Below are 18,766 nucleotides of genomic sequence, written 5' to 3'. Positions count from 1 at the left end.
CTCCACTTATTACCTTATGTTACTAAGGTCAGATAGTTTGGTCCGATAATATTCGGTATTGCAACAAAAACACTCAATTGAACAAGTCTAGCAATGGAGCAGCGAGGCACTTATCGCTTTTGATTTATTTGGACTTGTCATATCAATATGATGTGAATAGTTGTACATTGTAGATTGAGGACCAGATTGGACGGTTTAGACAAGCAATGATATGATCGAATTGAGTCCATTTTATAAAAAAGTGCATATATCCTTAAAAGTATTTGATAATTTATATCATTCTTTTGGTGGGGGGGGGGGGGGGGGGGGGGGTATGGGCTCCGATCTAATTTTTGAAATTGATTGAATACAAAATTAAAGAAGAATGGTATGAGATGTGCATGTTGTGGAGTGGTTGACCAATTCTTCATTTTTACTTTTATTTTTTCATGATAAGTGATTATATACACATATATATATAGTTTCAATTAAATATTTTTTGTTAGTTAACTAATTGTGATAATATTATATTACAAAGATATATTGGGCCGAGGAGTAAAAATCAATAAAAAATAATTAGTATGATTTGACCTATACTTATGTAACTCCATCCATGGAATTTTTTATTTAAATTTGGCCCATCTCAAATAGGCCCATTTTGGCCCCATTCCAATCTCACTGAATAATAATAATAATAATAATAATGAAAAAAATTAAATATTACTTATAATCTCTACTTAATTTAATTATTCATATATATTAATTACAAACCTCATCATTTGGCCGGCAACTTAACTTATAATTTGAATTTGAAATTAAATCTATTTACCAATAGTGCACAACTTGCAAAATCAATTTAAATTAGTAATAAATTAAACTCAAACTCAACTTTTTTAAATATATGAAAATAAAATTAACATTTTTAGTTTGTTTTTCTACCCCAAAATATAAACTTGGATTGTGAAAGTTGATGATAGGTAAAATGATGATTCCCAGTAAGTTTTAGGACAGTTATAAACCTCTGTATTCGATAAATTCACATAAAATAAGATAAATACTTATATTTTTTAATAAATTCAATTCTATCGACTCAAACTTGTTAATAGAACCTCGTCTTTAACTGACAACATAGGTAATAACTTCACCTTCAATATATCATCATACCATCCATGTCAATAAATGGACGCTCTCATATATAATAAATAAAAAGATAAATTATAACCATTTTTCCTGAAATTTGACATAATTATAAATACTTTTTTATTGTTTGAACAATTACAAATACTCTGATTTTAACATCCGTCTCACTACGAACCTATTTCGTTAGGTTGCCATCCAATTTTAATGGTGAACTGACCAGAATGCCCTTTTGGATTATAAATTATAATTTTCTAAATATTTTTATAAATTAATATTCCCTCTAGATTATTTATTTTATCTATCCTTAATTTTTTTTTATATTTTTTCAAATACTTTTTTTTATTTTTTAAAAAAATTCAAATAGGGTAAAATAGTAATGTTCACTTCACCACTAGGAACTACACAATTACTTTTAATTTGAGGGGAGTATTTGTAATTTTTTAAATAACGAGGGTATTCATAATTATGCCAAATTTTAGGAAAATGGTTGTAATTTACCCTAAATAAAACACCCTATATTTATAGATTTGTATATTTTTTGTTCTTATCCATTGCAGTAAATGAATTCACGGGAAGAATTAAATAGCAACCGTCATGTCCTCATCAATTTGGATCTTTTATTGTTATTATATTGCATTTAATACATAATTATCAGGTAATAAAACTTTTTCTTGAAATTTATGTACTATGATATTATATGTCAACGTAAGTTGCAATGAGTTCCTTTGAGATTTTATTTGAAAAATTATAAATATTTTTATAAAATTATAAATATCGTAACAAATACCTTTTTAGAACAACTCATTGCAGGAGGTATATATTAGGATATTTGTAATTTCAAGGGGGTATTTGTAATTTTTCAAACAATGAAAAGGTATTTATAATCAAGACAAATATAAAGAAAACCCCTTGTAATTTACAAATAGAAAATCCAAATCGATCAGGACATGGATGTTCCTATTTAAAATTTGACTTAACATTACATTCAAACTCTGCACTCGTGAAAAAAAAAAAAAAAAAAATCCTTTGTCAGGGTAAAGTTGTAATTTCCAATACTTTTTATTATAAATAATTGATATGTGACCTTTATTGTTATTTTTCACTCAAAACAATTTAGTAGAAATCGATTTTGAGCAACGCGAGTTTTTTAAATCTCATATCTTATGATTATCTTTCTTTTCATAATCTTTGCACAAGTTCATAATTTGACGAAAAAGGGGTGCTTGCAAGCATTTAAAATAAGCGCTTCTCAACTTATTATAAAAAAATAAGCGTCTTTTCTTTACCGTTTTTGTTTTTAAATTATTTAACTTAAGTTGATTTAAGTCAAAAGTTTAAGCAACCCTCGACCAACTGCTACAATTCATTAATAAAACCATAAATATTAAATTATTTTTTCAAACAGCATTTTTCAGTTTTAACTTTTATTTTCAAACACACTCAACTCTTACTATTGCCTAACTTACAGCTTTCTTTACAACTTACTCGAGTTAAATGCAATTTACCCCCTACAAAAATAGAAAAATTCAAAAAAAATCCCTACAAAAAAGAAAATACAACCATAACACAAAAAACCCGTCTAGATAAGGAGGCAAATTGCATCATTTTTCGAATACCAAGAAGATTTTTCATGAATTCTTTTTTTATAATGATTTTCTTTTTTCAACTTTTCAAATTTCACCAAAGATAAATTGAGTTTGATGAATGAGAATTATTTATGTACAGCATTGAATGGCGCCAACCAAAGTTATGAAAACTATAAATTGTCAACAACCCATCCCAAAGTTTGAATTTGAAGTCATAATAACAAATTAAATGTGGCCCAGAAGAAGAAGAAAAGCAAAAAGTCAGAGAAATCAGGAAAAGCACTTTTGCAATTTTATAACATATTCCAATTCCAAATTCAGATCTGTGTTAGTTTGGTTGACTTCACATACACACACACACACACACACACTTCTCTAACCTCAAACCATCCAAAATGTCAATTCCGTTCATCATCATCGTGCAATTTGTAATAGTGCAAATTGCCTAAATTAACCTTTCCATTTCCTCCAACCACTTCATTGTTTTCAATTGTATTCGCATTGTGCTAGTCTGGTTGGAGGTTGCTGAAATGTCCAACTCTTATTAGTATGCTGAATTATTTGGATTCTGAATTACAAGAACGACCTGACAACAAATACGCTAACAAATAGGCTGAAATATGTACACTATGTTTGTTTTCATTTTTGAGTTATTTTCAGGGCGAGTCAGAACATACTCAATGTTTGTCATCATTTAAAATTACTTTATTTAGGTGTTTTAAATTGTTTTAACATAAATACCTACATATATATATACACACATACATATACATAAATATATATAAAAAAGACATGATTTGACAATAAATAGTAATTTTTGTCTCTCAAAATACAATACTCAACATACAATACTTATTCAAAATTATCTCCATAAACAAATCAAACATACATACTATCTCCAACATACACACATATATCTTTATTTTTCCCTTTCTATCTCCATAAAACACAACAAAATACTGAGAAAACAAATCCAAACATTATGGTACATTTCTTCCGTACTTCTCTCTATTTTTTAAATTTTTTTTGTGTAAAAATTCCTTGTTTCTCTCTAAAAATTGTTCTGGAACTATTTTCTTGGATTCTTGACCATTTGTATTTTTTTAGAGGGTGGGGGGCAAGTATTTAGGTGAACCACCTCCATCTTTTTGCATGAGAACAATTCTTACTTTTTCCACTCAATTCCAATTATCATCACAAGACAATCTTGTCCAAATTCTTTAATTAGACCATTTTACCCATCCCCATTATTATTTTTTTTTTTTTTTGCCAATCCTATTATACCTATCACGTGAATGATCATTTTATTTCTCATTTTAAATTGAACATCAATTACATAGCAAGTGTAGTACAATCAACAATTGACTAAATTTAATATGATCGAGCCTGATCTAAATTAAAATTTCCCAAATTTTGCCCTTTAAATTAATTAATAATAATCTTGATTGTGCTCTTTTCTTTTCTTTCTTTTGAAATGGTAATTACATGATTATATCTATATTTCAATAAATTGAGCAACACTGATATATCAGTTCAATCAATACATTAGTATCACTATGATCATTTGAGCAAATTACAATAAATTTGCAAAGTGAAGACAAATAAATACTCACACGTTCGATGGAACTAGAATTTGTTCATAAAATCTCAACCTTAATCACTAGTCTAAGACATCGTGAGCAGCTTGCGATATTTTTAAGAAGTCCATCTCAATGCATCTTGGCAATGTAGAACCATACAAAAGACTTGGACTATTTCTTGTGGACTACAAATGACTCTTTCTTCCATGGCTCATGACCTAAAATCGCAGAATTGTGTCTTTATTTGATGGAGTCTTCCTTCTGACTTTCTCCCCTTATTCCGTGTAAGACATCGCTGTCGTGTTCTTAATCCTCCCTTAATAATATAATAATCCTATGTTTAATTCTTAAACAAAAAGATTACTCGGTAAGATCACACTAATTCAACAAATTCCGCCATTGGAAGTTTAACTGAAGATTAAATCATGAAGAGGGATGGAGGAACATTTCCACATCCCTTAATCACCGAGTATTAACGATAATTTAATTAGTAAAATACACGTTCAACATATATATCTTGATCATACGTACAGTGCACAAAATATTGAATGTAGTAGTCAGAGGGTCTGAATTAACTCCAATATTAACCCTGATTCTCGTCATTTTTCTTCGTCAGGGCTTTGTAAGAAAAACTCGATACAAGGGCATTTTAGTCATTTCGGCCCAAGAAGCCCGGGAAGGCTTAAATATACCCAAAACAACAGCCAACTGCTCTCCTTTGACACTTTCAGCAACCAAACCAAACCAAACCAAGAAAAGAAAAGCAGTATTCCTCAAAGCAAAATCATTAAGCAATGATCAAAACAAATCAGAAAAGAAGTGGTTCAACTTCAGAAACTCTTCAATTCTTTACAAGCTGCTGGTGATCATGGCTGCACATTTCCACCCACCCACAATTCTCTGTCTCTTCATTCTCCTCTTCATTTCTGATATTCCTCAATTTTTTTCTCAATCAACTTCTCCACAAAACATCCAGACTTACTATCCATTTTCTCCACCGCCACCTACTCCGGTAAATGATCAGCCTAACATCCCTCCACCAACCACCTCAATCCCACCACCACAACCGCAACGTAGATCATCAACAAGGTCGGCGGTGGGGAAGGCCATCGGTGTGACAGCTGCTAGCACTCTGGTCTTATCCGGGCTTCTCTTCTTTTTCCTGCTAAGGTACTCGAGACGGAAGAGGGAGAACGGTAGCACTGCTGCTGCTGCTGCTCATGGAGGGACTAACGCCGTGGCGCCCCAAAATGGTGATTTTATGCGGTTCAACGGTAACGTTAAGGGAGTGATTGTTGATGAGGATGGCTTGGATGTGCTGTACTGGAGGAAGTTACAAGAGGGAGAAAACAGGAGTAGTTTCAAGAAACAGTATTATAAGAACTTGAGTGATGAGCAAGAAGAGGAAGAGAAGAGAACGGTTAGTGACAGAGAGAGGAGGTATAGGACACCAGTACAAGAAGCTCCTTTGCTTAGGGGAAAGTCTTCAACTTCTCAAAGTCCTATTTGGGGAGACAATGAAGAGCAGATATTCAAGAAAACACCTTCAGTTTCAACTCAGATGGCTGTTAGAGTTGAGGGAAAACAATATTCATCAGTTCAACTTGTCAAAAATGCAACTTTACCTCCACCACCAGGAGCATCACCACAATCTCTGTCATCATTGCCACTGGTGCCACCGCAGATACCGCTGGCTGTTGGGGCGGTTCCGAAAGGGAAAGTGGCGGCACCACCTCCTCCACCACCTATTCCATCAAACAAAGGTCCTGCTCCACCACCACCACCGCCACCTAGTTCTGGTTCCGCAGCTTCGTCATTGAAACCACCACCTGTGCCTAAGGGAGAGCCTAGCAAGCGCTCGTCTTCACTTGGAGAAGACACATCGAGCAATGGGAATGGACAGGTGAAACTCAAGCCGTTGCATTGGGATAAGGTGAATCCAAATGTAGAGCATTCCATGGTGTGGGACAAAATTGATAAGGGCTCTTTCAAGTAATGACCCTCAACTACTATACTCTGTTCACCTCTTTTTATTTGTTATTCTTATATGAGGTCCAACTTACCTTATGTGAATGCAGGTTTGATGGTGATCTTATGGAAGCACTCTTCGGATACGTTGCCACGAACAGAAAGTCTCCTCAACGAGACGGGAGATCAGCGAGCCCAAGTGGAGATAAATCAGGTCCCCCCTCTCAGATTTTCATTCTCGACACCCGTAAATCCCAAAACACAGCAATTGTGCTCAAGTCTCTTGGCATCTCCAGACAAGAAATTATTGATGCACTAATAGAGGGACATGGCCTAAACTCCGATACAATAGAAAAGCTCTCAAGAATAGCTCCAACTAATGAAGAAGCATCTGAAATCCTTGCATTCGATGGAGATCCCACAAGACTTGCTGATGCTGAATCCTTCCTCTATCATCTCCTTAAAGCCGTTCCATCTGCCTTCGCTCGTTTCAGTGCCATGCTCTTCAGATTAAACTATGACACTGAGGTTTCACAGATCAAGGGATCCTTACAATCTCTTGAATCAGCATGCAAAGAACTCAGAACTCGAGGGCTCTTCTTGAAACTCTTGGAAGCAGTGCTTAAAGCTGGGAATCGGTTAAATGCAGGGACATCCAGAGGAAATGCACAAGCTTTCAACCTTACTGCTCTGAGGAAACTATCTGATGTGAAAAGCTCTGATGGAAAAACAACTCTGCTTCAGTTTGTCGTCCAAGAAGTCGTCAGGGCAGAGGGCAAACGCTGTGTGCTTAACAGAAACCGTAGTTTGAGCAGGACAAGTAGTCAGAGCAGCAATTCTGGGAGCCAAAGCCTCGATCAGTTTGCGTCCAAAGATGATAAAGAAAGGGAATACATGATGCTCGGTTTGCCAGTGATCGGTGGCCTAAGCGCCGAATTCACAAACGTGAAAAAGGCAGCCACATTGGACTTCGATCTCCTTGTCAAAACAAGCTCCGCATTAGCAGCTCAAGTGGTGGAAACACGAACAATAGTGGTGAAATGCAGACCTGATGGAGGATTTGCAGGCGAGATGAATGGTTTTCTTGATACCGCTGAATTAGAAGTAAAAGTACTCAAGGAAGAGCAAACAAGAGTGATGGAGATCGTCAAGAAAACAACAGATTACTATCAAGCGGGATCGTCCAAAGATAAAGGAGCGAATCCTTTTCAGCTTTTTGTCATAGTTAGAGATTTCCTGGGAATGGTTGATCAGGTTTGTATAGACATTGCAAGAAATGTGCAGAAGAGAAAACCTGTATCATCTGTTGCTGGATCGTCATCACCTGGATCTCCCAGAGTTTTCAGGTTCCCAAAGCTTCCAGCAAATTTTATGTCAGAGAGTTCCATGAGCAGTTCTAATGACTCGGATAATGATTCAGAGGTATGATAATGAAAGCGACAGGAGTTTGAGTTTTGTATAGACAAAAAAGGAAGAAAATTGACACTGCAAATGCTTTAATTTGTTGTTCTAATTCTTCAAGTGTAAGATTCTTTTCCATTGTTATTCTGATTTGTATAGAAAGGAAAAGAGTTCATTTTTTTTCCAATCATTAGTTACCTGCTTTGTTTTACATCTTTGCAGTCCTGACAAGATCATATCTCAGAACAATGGTCAGAATTTTTTATTCTCTTGGCTTATATTTCATGGAGATAATTTATTTTGAAATATGCAACTGAAGATGATCTCTTAAGGATCTTGCATCAGGCAATGAAACAGCCCCTACATATTTTACCAATAGCTGCCTACAGATTACCAGATTATAGTAAAAGCACAGCATCTTATTAATATACAACATTTGCAATAAACTGACATGTTCTAACAATTCCATATCATTGGTAAGGGCAGTTCTCATCACCTACTCTCCTTTCATCTAACGGTCTTGGATGAGTGGTACAAGAAGACATTTCTTTTCACAGAATTACTCAATAGCAGTCACTGCTGCTCTTCTACCATCTTTAGTCTGCAACGGCGAGTCACAATCTCACCATCAAATAAGCGTCGAAAATGTTCTACCAGGAATCAAATTTAATAGGGTTGGAATGTGCTAGTACAATACACATTATGGTGCCTCATTTTGATGAGAAAACTCTCTGTTGATACACAAACAAATATAACCTTCTATATACAAACGATCTCCCACGAATAAGATAAACAGAATTGAGTTTCTCCACGCAGGTATATGCAGAAACTAGTACATCCTAAGCTCTAATCTCCTAAGCAAGATATATGACCTCACGGCAGGAGGGATATGAATCTTCCTTACTGCAAAAACTGCTGCTGCTCATTAGTAAGTCTGGATTCCATCAAGAAGCCAGTTCTTGTCAGGTGCTTGACTTTCCAGCATGTTCAGCAAATGTTCTCTGTGAAGATGTGATTCTCCTCAACCTGGAAATGTTTGAAGACAATCTTCACCGATTCAGGGACAGGCCGTTGACAGATCTCGTGCTAACACCCACCTGCAGATTCATTTAAGAAAGAAAATCAATCTGTGATTTTACCAAATACAAACTTTAACGGCATGTGTCTCTTTCTAATAAGCATCTCATAATAGATTTCTTGTTTCTTATCTAGTCAGACTATTCAAGATCTGAATGATTTTTGGCAAAAATAATCCCATACCAAGATACCCCCACACCGCCAATTCTCTGTCACTCCTTTAAATTTGTCTTCTGTATAAGTTAATACACATGGCGCACGATTCATATGAAGCTTATGTCAGGAGTACGAACTATGTCTTAGAGCTTGATATTTACCATGTTCAAAGGTCAAGTAAATGACAATGGTGTAGTCTTCTAGATCTTACTGCAGAAATAAAAGCATACCTTTGATTTACTAAGCTGAGCTTTTTCTGTCTCTCTGGCGATTGATTTTGCCTCCAACTTCTTTAGAAACTGCTTCAAGTTTGTTTACTTAAATAAATAACTCAAAATGACACCAGATTCACATGCAGAAGCCACAAGCAGAAGGGCAGGGTTGTTGGAAATACCTCTTTCCGCTTTTCAGCTTTCTCATCATTTCTCAAGCCAGTAGTGGGTGAGACTGCCTTTGTATTTTTCCTTTCCAGTCCAGAGACTGTATGTGATCTGTTATTAACTTGAAAATTTGATTATCAAATTATAGAAATCCAAATAAGGAATAAAATAATACATTCTGGATAAGAATACTCATAATAGATTCAACCAAAGATAACATTCTACTGGGAACGAAAAACTATAATACAACAACTCAAGAGTATGAAGATCATGAAAATAAATTCTGAGACACAACTAGAAGAAACTAAAGGAAGGATTGAGTACAAAAGAAGCAAACAACTGCACCATGCCGTAGCTGAGGGCGTCAACTCCTTGTAGGCATTATTTTCACCAACTAACTAGTTCAGTTAACACCTCCCTCCCCCCACCATAAACAAACAGGCAAAATTTGTAAATTGGTACTTCTAGTAGCATTGCCTGCATTATTGAGCAAACTAGTTGCAGCATGTACTGTAGAAAAATGAATACTTGTGCTTTAAATTATAGTTAGAGAAACCCTGTTCTGTTTAAACTCTATGCGCAATTGACCATTCCATTCCAGTTAGGACTTATCAAACTTAAATAATTCCATAGCCAATTAAAGACATACTGAAAACATACTTTTACATACTGAGGAAACAGATATTACATGTAAAGAAGTTTGATTATTAGTTCATTGATGCAGCATTTCAGTCAGTAGAAACTGCTTTTTGTGTGAAATTTTAAATGACAGTGTAATTTCACAAGTAGCTTGTAGGGGGGAAGAAAGGTGACAATATTATGTCTACTGACCCAAAACAAACACAAATGAATTTTTGCATGATCATTGGTTAGAGAACAGATCTCAAAATCTCACCCTGTGGGCAGAGGATTTGATCTAGTTCCCAATTGACTCCTTTGAGTTGCCCTCTTTTCAGCATCCTTCCTCAATCTACAGTTCAAATGATGAATGAGTTACACGTCCAAAGTAAGATTTGAACCAGTGCAAAGGAAAAGACCAAATGATTTGATCATAGGATTAAAGTCGACGGTTAGACTTTCTAGATCAATATGTGTATCAGAAATACAAGTTTATGATTTGTTCTTAAAATGAATTATTCTAAGTATTAAAAAAGAATCTGTCACTAGAAAAGAAAGAGGTCCAGTTACGCGAGATTTCCAAACAACAACTATCTACTAAGAATACTTAATAGAAGCATCTTGCTATCATAATAGTTTTTCAATGTATCAAGTGAAAAAAAATTACAAGTGCGAAAATGAAGGAGATATAATCATGATTGCATAGATGGGTGAGTTCCTTGTAACCCTGTTGGTTGAGCTAACCTCGTAAAATGTAAAAATGGACTTATAACTGAAATGAAAAACTTGTCATGTAGAATATAGTATTTCTATTGTTCTCAGTCTGAATCTAATAAATTAATGGCCTATATTGATAGTTTTCTAACAGATGAGAGTAAGGATTACCCTTCATTCCCCTTTCTAGGAGTGTGGGAAGTGGAAATCTTTGGCTCAGATGCAGTAGACGACACCTGTCAGTATGTACATGTACAAGTAGAACATCAGAACTTGTCACATCCACCCCCAGAAGAGAAAGAATAATAGCACAAGTAGATGACAAAGAAAGGTTAAAAGATCAAAACTAAATTACGTACACTCTTCACAGGACTTGGTTTTTCTTCAGTTGTAGATACACTAGTACGATTCTGGAAAGTCTTGAAAGCTCGCTTAACAATATCCTTATCTCCCATTTTCTCCATTATCAATGACTTCCTATCCATGGAGAGAGCACCACAAGATTTCCCGGGATCCAAACTAAGAGACATGTGCAAGGATGTAGGAGCTGCTCTCTTGCTTTCTCCAACAGGAGAATTCTTACTTTTTGATATTGGTGACCCGTTCACCTTCTTTTTCAAGGACTGAGAGGCAGATACCGGTGTGGAAGTTGAGGCTCGCTTTGAGTATATAGGAGTTGACGTTTGCAATGGTTTAGCTGCAGGTGATACAGCATTCTTCTTTGTCCCAGCCAAAGTTCTTTCCTTTCTTGCTGGAGTTACCTAAAAACCAGAAACCGATAATTCAATTTCCAAAATCAACCAACAGAATACTACAGAGGTTGAATACTGGATTACTCTAACTAAAAGAAGCAAATACATTCATATTTTTACCTTTTGAGCAATAGGCCGTGAATTCAACTTAGAATTTTCCTTTTTCACTTTGCTTGATTGTTCTCTGCCCTTTTTTCTTTCTGAAGGTTTTTCCACTGGTTGAGAGCCCTTCCGAGGAGTCTCAAGACCAACCAACACAGCTTCTTTTCTGACATTTAATTCCGGTTCATCCAAATTACCATTCAACTCATCCTTGGGTTCCTCGATTGCAGAGGTTTCACACTCGACAGCAACAGCATCATCCTCTTTTTCCTCCTTTGAAGTGATTGCGTTGATTGAAGCATTGGTACAGGCACTCTGATCATCCCCTTCAGATGACCTAGCAGCATCATCTTTTGCCTCATCGGCACCAGCTTCATTTTCCTCTGCAACTCCTTCAACTAATTTCTCACCATTGCACAAACCAAATTTGGCTTCATATTCCTGCACAACTGCAACTAATTTCTCTCCATTGGACAAACCAAATTTAGTATCTACCTCTGATGTAGTTTCAGCATAATCTTCCTTGCTTGATATATCTGGCCTTGGAGTAACGGGGTCCGTCGACTTTTCCTGCTCCAGTTCCTCAGCTTTCCTAGCTGCAATCTTCTTGTAGTGAGCTTCAAAATATGCCTTCTTCTGGGCTACTGATCCAGGCGTCGATAAATTTCCAACTTCCTCCAAATACTTGTTTGGAGAGAATGATGACCACTTCTCCCAAGAAAGTGCATCATTCTCAAACCTACCAAATGAAACTGAAACTTCCAGTCTAGCAGCACCAGATTTCACAGATTCACCCATCTGTTTCGTAACACGAGATCTCAACTTTAATCAGAACTGTTACTAACAAAGATTTACAGCATTGAATATGACAAGCTCAGGAATGTTGCAACTATGATGTAGTATCTTAAACATCTATGACGAAATCTAAAAGGAACAACCAATCGGGAGGATAAACTTAACCAAACGGGCCAATCCTAACTACTTGAAGGACATAGATGGAGCACCTCGTCTTCCATGTGACATGTTTAATCTAAAGATTCATCCATCAACTTTCAGATATCCATAGAGACCAATCAGAAATCTAACCACAAAGTTAAAACCATGGGCTGAGCCCAAGTATGGGGAAATCATCAACACACAGAACTAATCAAGAACAGGAATGATATCCCAATGAAGACCAAAAGGGGACGACGAAAACGCAAGCACTGAAAACAAACGCATGTGCTATGTTTGTCCACTGCAACAATCATCCATAAAATTACAACTTTTCGCAGTTAAAAAAGACAATTGTCTGTTTCTGGTTCTTCTGGAAGGTCCGAAACAGATAAACCTCAATCATCAGCACAGAAACAAGTGCACGGGAAAACAAAAGAACACACACAGTAAAAAAAGTTGCAATAATACTCATACAACAAAGTACAAAAAATGCGGCTTTTTTGCCTTTGATCTTTCTCTCACAGCTCGAAAAGTGCTATCTTTGAACACTAATCTAAAAAATGAACAAAGTACGAGATGGGTTCACCTCAAACGCCTAAAAGATTAACAAAAAATGCCACATTTCACCAAAAAAACAAAATATTTAACCCACAGACTACGACATAAAGTGTACTAAACTGACGAGAAAATAAAGAAAAATGGGTGAGTTGGATTGAGTGTTTACCTAAAGATTTTTGTAATGAAAACACTCGAAAGAGAGTCAAGATGGAAGATAATGATGAGATGGTGGGTAGATAGAGATGGCTTTTCAAGGCCCACTAGGAAAGAAAAGAGTGAAGTGCAGTGCCAGTCAAGAGAGGGGAGAAAAACAGAGAGATGGGTTGGCACGTGCGAGATCTTTCTGATCAATAATGGAGGTGGAGTTGGGACACGTGTGGACCCCCTTGCACTTGGAATTCAATTGGACTAAACTATTTCTTTTTCCTTGGAAATTTATTTAATGGAACTAATGGTAAAAAGGGCATTTTCATTACACTAATTTCAAATTATTTGCTAAATATTCCTTCCTAACTATGCATTATTTTACAATTGCTAAAAACTACAATTTTGTGTATGCATAAATTTGTTATAATCTTGAAAATTCTAGAATTTAGTATAAAAAATATTTTCAAAATCAGTTCGAACTGACGTCATAAATTTAAATATATATATATATATATATATATATAAAAGTATCATATTCTTGCAGTTGGTTCTTTATCATCCAAGCTCGTTCATTTAGTCATAAAAAGATTTGTAGTATAAATTTAGGGTAAACTACATTGGCATCACTCGAGGTTAGATTTAAATAGACAAACATCTCTTTTTTTTTTAGAAAATTATAAGTACGATTCAGTTGTAATTACAAGTATTTTTTATATTTAATGAAAAAAAATTACACAAATATCCCCTAAGGTACATTCAGTGACATCTTATGTGGACTGTACTTATAATTTTACAAAGGACATGAAATGTTTATATATTTGGATCTAACTTTAAGGTATGTCAATATACTTTACCCTTCAATTTATATATATTATATGGAATTTTCATATAAGTATAATAATAATAATAAATATATGGAATTTTCATATAATAATAATAATAATAAAAAAATGATAAATGTCTAAACAAGCTTGGCTCTATAAGAACATTAAGTCATCATTTACAAGTATAAGAATTATTATTGGCACTTTGATTTTGCGATAAATTATATTGATGATCTTTGAAATTAGATTGAAATAGACCACTTACATGAATATTTATTGAAAAATATTATACTAATATTTTTAGTGAGTGTAGTTATAATTTTATAAAAAATGAGAAATATTTATATATTTTAACATAATTTTAAAAAATATGAATATAATTTACCCTTGATTTTATTAAGGTTATTAGAGTTTTAGGATTGAGAGTGATTTCTTGGTTCATTGAACTTTGTTTCATTCATTCATTATGAGATGAGGTTGAAGGGTCCAGTTCATGTGGATGAGTGGATTTACAGGTGAATTAGAAAGTTCCAGAGACTTTTCAACTCTTTGAACATCTTTTTCATTATGGGCCTACAATTGTAAGTGTGGCCCAAGATTAACTTTGAAGACCAGTTAAATATCAATGGGCCATAGCCCAATAACCTCTTCAAGAGTGGTAACAAAGTGAACTTTTTGGACAAATATACCCAATTAAAGGTTGAAATCTAGTGCTTAAACCTCACTTTCACTTTGTGTTCTTTTGTCAATTTCAGACCACCACAATGACTTGCCTTCTTTCCTCCTCATACAATGCTCTAAAGCTACTCAAATAGACATTATGATTGTGGATTAATAATCAATAGCTACTTCATGAAAATGTAACTTGGTTTTTGCTACTATATATAAAGTTATAATCTTTGTTTGATGATGTTTATGTCCCAAAACAAGAATTGTCTACTTTCCTCGTATTAAGGTCTATAAATTCATCATGGAAATCAACTATGTTTTCTTGCTCAAACTCCTCTTGGGCCTATTTTCTTTTTCAAGTTTGGGAAGAGCTGATCCGGAGCCGCTTAATGATTATTGCGTCGCGGATACAAAACATCCCCGTGATTTCTTCTCAAATGGTGTACCATGCATCAATCCAGATCACGCATTGGCATCCCATTTTGCCACGTCTGCCTTGTCCGAGCCTGGTAATATGAATCAATTTAACTTCAACGTTACTCTTACCAACACCAACAACCTACCAGGGCTCAACACTCTTGGTTTAGTCCTAGCACGTATCGACATTGCAGTTAACGGTCTCGTCCCACCCCACGCCCACCCTCGAGCCTCGGAGGTGACCATTCTGCTCGAGGGCTCCCTCTTGGTCGGTTTTGTAGACACCTCGAATCGCCTCCACACTCAACAACTACGCCGTCCTGGTGATTGTTTCGTATTCCCAAAAGGCCTAATTCATTTCTTGTACAATACAGACTTTATGAGGCCAGCACTTGCTGTATCGGGGCTGAGCAGCCAAAACCCAGGTGCCCAAATTTCGTCTGTTGCCACATTCACATCGAACCCTCCAATGCCTGACGATGTTTTGAAGAAGGGGTTCAAGGTAACTGGCCAAGATGTCATTAAAATTAGGAGGAACCTAGGAGGATAAAACAACCATTTTTATGCCTTTATATTTGAAATATTGATACTCCCCATGTTTTAATTTGTCTAATAATTGTAATTTAGTGTTCTAGAAAATAAAGTTTGGTAGGACAATGTGCATTGAATAGGCATAAATAATAGGTATAAATGGACATGCCAACGGTCATAATTTGTTTGAATTTCTTTACTCACACCACAGTGTTCATGGCTGCTGTGACTATTCGGGAAATGCATGTGATGCAACACCAAATCAAGAATTCAAAAATAAATAAATAAAATTGCATTTCCATAAATATTTAAAAATTTTCATCACTTGCCCAATTGAATACACCAAAAGACAGGTTCTACCATGTGCCTATTTTTCTTTATTCTTTTTTCTCATTTATATTTGAATAATAGCATCACTCCTCCTGAAATTTGAATATAATTTTTGTTAACTTCTTGAAATCATTGCCAATAAATTTATTTTTAAAAAAATATTTTGTTGTTACATTTATACTTAAAATATTAAATAAAATTATTAGAGCAAAGTAAAGGATTCGAGTTGTACACAATGTTACCATCGGGTGCAAAAGTAAATATCGAACAACTAAATGTTATTCGTAGTCATCTTTGGTACAATATGAATGAATGTAAAATCCAAAATTGGTTCCTCTGACTCTAAAAATTTAATGTGGATCAATCAAATGATGAGTGGTAATATTTTTTTATGGGGGAGAAATAAAAGAAAAAGAATTAACAAAATGTTATGACCCACCCTCAATCTGTACACAGCAAATCAAAGAATTGAACCAGATGACTAGGCAAATTGCAAGTATTGTTCCTGATGCTGATGATGTTGTACCTTCCCTTTCAAACCCTTGAACAAATCATAAGGCTCCCAGAGGTAATCCAACGGACAAGGCCTCTTCTCATCGAGCCTCACCCATGGCTTACCCTTTCCACTCCAGTGAAGCAGGCTCACTGGACCAGGATGCAACGCCCTACATGATCCCGCGACGTTGTCCCCACCCAACCCGTGCTGATTCCACCTATGATCAATGGGCTCCACATTCCCACCGAAAACCAGCAAGAATGGGGGCAATGAACCCAACTCATATATCCGGTTCTTTCTCTGCAGTTCCATCCAGTTCTCTATTTTCTTCCGGAAATGCCCCTCCCTCCATTTCTCCAAATCCATCACCATAACCCCCGTGTTGAAGTAACACGGGTTCCTGGACTTGAATACCCGGGTCAGAACCGGGTCGGACCAGAAGCTGTCCGTGAAGTACTTGGTGAAATTCGCGTGGCAATATTCCGGGGCCCCGATTATCCTCCCCTCTCCCATTTTCACTCCCCACAGCTTCAGTATATCGTCTACAAATACAATGTCGGAGTCCAGATAAATGACCCGGCTCACACACGGGTCGATGATATCGCCCAGATAATTCCGGGCATAGTTCAGCGGGTTCTCCAGTGCTGACCGAATGGATGAAGAGATGAGATTGATGACTGTGTCTTCCCGAAAAATGTAGACTTTGAAGTTGAGAGAAGGGAATATTGAGCGCACAAGTCGGGTCAGGACCCGGGGGCTTTCCGGGTCGAACTCTGCAGCGATAAAATGGAAGAAAATGTGTTCCGGGCATGAGGCGTGACGGAGGACTGAGTGCACCGCCGCCATTGATCCCCTGAGGTACTCGGAGTCGAGGGTCATCGCCACGTGAACCAGCAACGGGTCACATGAAGTCACTGAGTCGCCGGACGACGACGACGACGTCAATGTCAAAGGACAGTCGACGCCGTTGCGATAGTCCGGCGCCTCGGCGAACCCAAAGTGATCCCTGAAGTGAGAGTCCGTTACCGTTAACCCACCAGTGTTGGGGAAGGAACGGATTCCGAGGGACATCAACGGCGAGTGAAGGACGACGAGGAAGAAGGCAACGGCAGGGATTAGGGCCGAACAGAATCTTGAAAGACCCATATCTTGTTTTCTTGAGAAGGAAGAGGTTAGCTAGCTATTATTGGGAGTATATTTTGTTGAAAAAGAAAGGGAGATTGGGTTTCACTGTGTATGAAATGGTAGCAACAAAAGTTCACTCACTCAACATTCATATATTTGTATGTACGCAGTTTCTCTCTCTATATCTATATGCATCTATCTATGTGTATGCAAAAACGTGGATTTGTTTAATGGGAATTGGATGGTACTTCTATTTTTTTTATTTTTTAGGTTAAATTGATGAATTATTATTATTTTAAAAAAATTAATTATAATTATTTATCTTGAATATTTATATTTAATAAAGATAATTAATAATATCAAATAAATTATATTTAAATAACATAATAAAAAAATTATAACAACTATAATAATCATATTTTGATCAACAATATCAGATAAATTATATTTAAAAAATTTCTACTATCACAGTAAAAAGACAACACCTACTATACAATAGAACAACCTCTCACACGTTGGTGGGGTTCGAATCCATAACTTCTAAAATCGTGGAACCTAAACTTCGTTATTTGAATTAGACCGCATTGACACATGGTACTTCTACTACAGACTAAATTATTTCAGGCAATATGAGACTTCATTTCCAAACACGCCGGCAAAATGAACTACATGATCAACATAATTCAAATTATTATCGATATTTTAAATTTTAATTACATACATTTAAGAATAACTTACAGTCATTTGAGGGGACTACATAACTATTTTTCATTCGAGTGGATATTTGTAATTTTTCAAACCACAACAGCGTATTTATAATTTTTTAAATAATAAAAAAATATTGATAATTATATTCAACTTGATGAAAGATCGATTGTAATTCACCCTTTAATTAATCATATAAAAGAGCACAAAATTAAAATAAAATAATCGATTAGAACTCCTGATTTTTTCGTATATTTTATATGCATATGAGTAGAAATTATTAATAGGGAAAACAAGTTCCATGTCTAAATTATTATAAATTTTTTCCAAAAATTTGATATGTAGTAATATGAATGCATTTGAATAATTCATATAATACATGTTATTTATTTATTTAGGTAAATTACGTCAATATTTTCTTTTTTTTTTTTTAAATTATAGCTATACCTCTTAATGTTATAGTGTAAGTACAACTATATCCTTTATTTAGAGGCAAATATTACACAAACGCCCATTGAAAAATATTACATGAACACCCCTCAAACGATGTAGCTATAATTTTTTCAAAAATAATA

General features: G+C 35.4%; 4 protein-coding genes across 5 annotated transcripts; 2 read left to right on the top strand and 2 right to left on the bottom strand.

Moving 5' to 3' along the window:
- LOC105168195 (formin-like protein 4) lies at window positions 4,848-8,549 on the top strand. Its single transcript, XM_011088160.2, has 2 exons — window positions 4,848-6,277; window positions 6,364-8,549. Exons 1-2 carry the CDS (start codon window positions 5,154-5,156, stop codon window positions 7,679-7,681), a joined length of 2,442 nt encoding a protein of 813 aa, XP_011086462.1. The 5' UTR covers window positions 4,848-5,153; the 3' UTR covers window positions 7,682-8,549.
- On the bottom strand, window positions 8,301-13,245 carry LOC105168193 (protein WVD2-like 7). 2 transcript variants are annotated; one of them, XM_011088159.2, is made up of 8 exons: window positions 13,114-13,245; window positions 11,472-12,251; window positions 10,959-11,360; window positions 10,771-10,835; window positions 10,163-10,237; window positions 9,282-9,378; window positions 9,118-9,186; window positions 8,301-8,751 (listed from the first exon to the last, which is right to left on the bottom strand). In XM_011088159.2, the coding sequence occupies exons 2-8, from the start codon at window positions 12,249-12,251 to the stop codon at window positions 8,704-8,706; spliced, it is 1,536 nt and encodes a 511-aa protein (XP_011086461.1). In that variant the 5' UTR covers window positions 13,114-13,245; the 3' UTR covers window positions 8,301-8,703. The 2 variants fall into 2 exon arrangements, with proteins under 2 accessions (XP_011086461.1, XP_020551531.1); XM_020695872.1 differs by lacking the exon at window positions 13,114-13,245 and having other exon boundaries at window positions 11,472-12,847.
- Window positions 14,823-15,738, top strand: LOC105168642 (germin-like protein subfamily 1 member 1). The gene has a single exon (XM_011088773.2). It carries the CDS (start codon window positions 14,889-14,891, stop codon window positions 15,552-15,554), a length of 666 nt encoding a protein of 221 aa, XP_011087075.1. The 5' UTR covers window positions 14,823-14,888; the 3' UTR covers window positions 15,555-15,738.
- Window positions 16,092-17,527, bottom strand: LOC105168192 (probable galacturonosyltransferase-like 9). Its single transcript, XM_020695693.1, has one exon. It carries the CDS (start codon window positions 17,505-17,507, stop codon window positions 16,347-16,349), a length of 1,161 nt encoding a protein of 386 aa, XP_020551352.1. The 5' UTR covers window positions 17,508-17,527; the 3' UTR covers window positions 16,092-16,346.

This window comes from Sesamum indicum, linkage group LG8 (genome assembly GCF_000512975.1).
Source record: "Sesamum indicum cultivar Zhongzhi No. 13 linkage group LG8, S_indicum_v1.0, whole genome shotgun sequence".
Lineage (NCBI taxonomy): Eukaryota > Viridiplantae > Streptophyta > Magnoliopsida > Lamiales > Pedaliaceae > Sesamum > Sesamum indicum.
The sequence above is the reverse complement of the archived record's forward strand: the minus strand, read 5'-3'. Positions and strand labels throughout refer to the sequence as shown.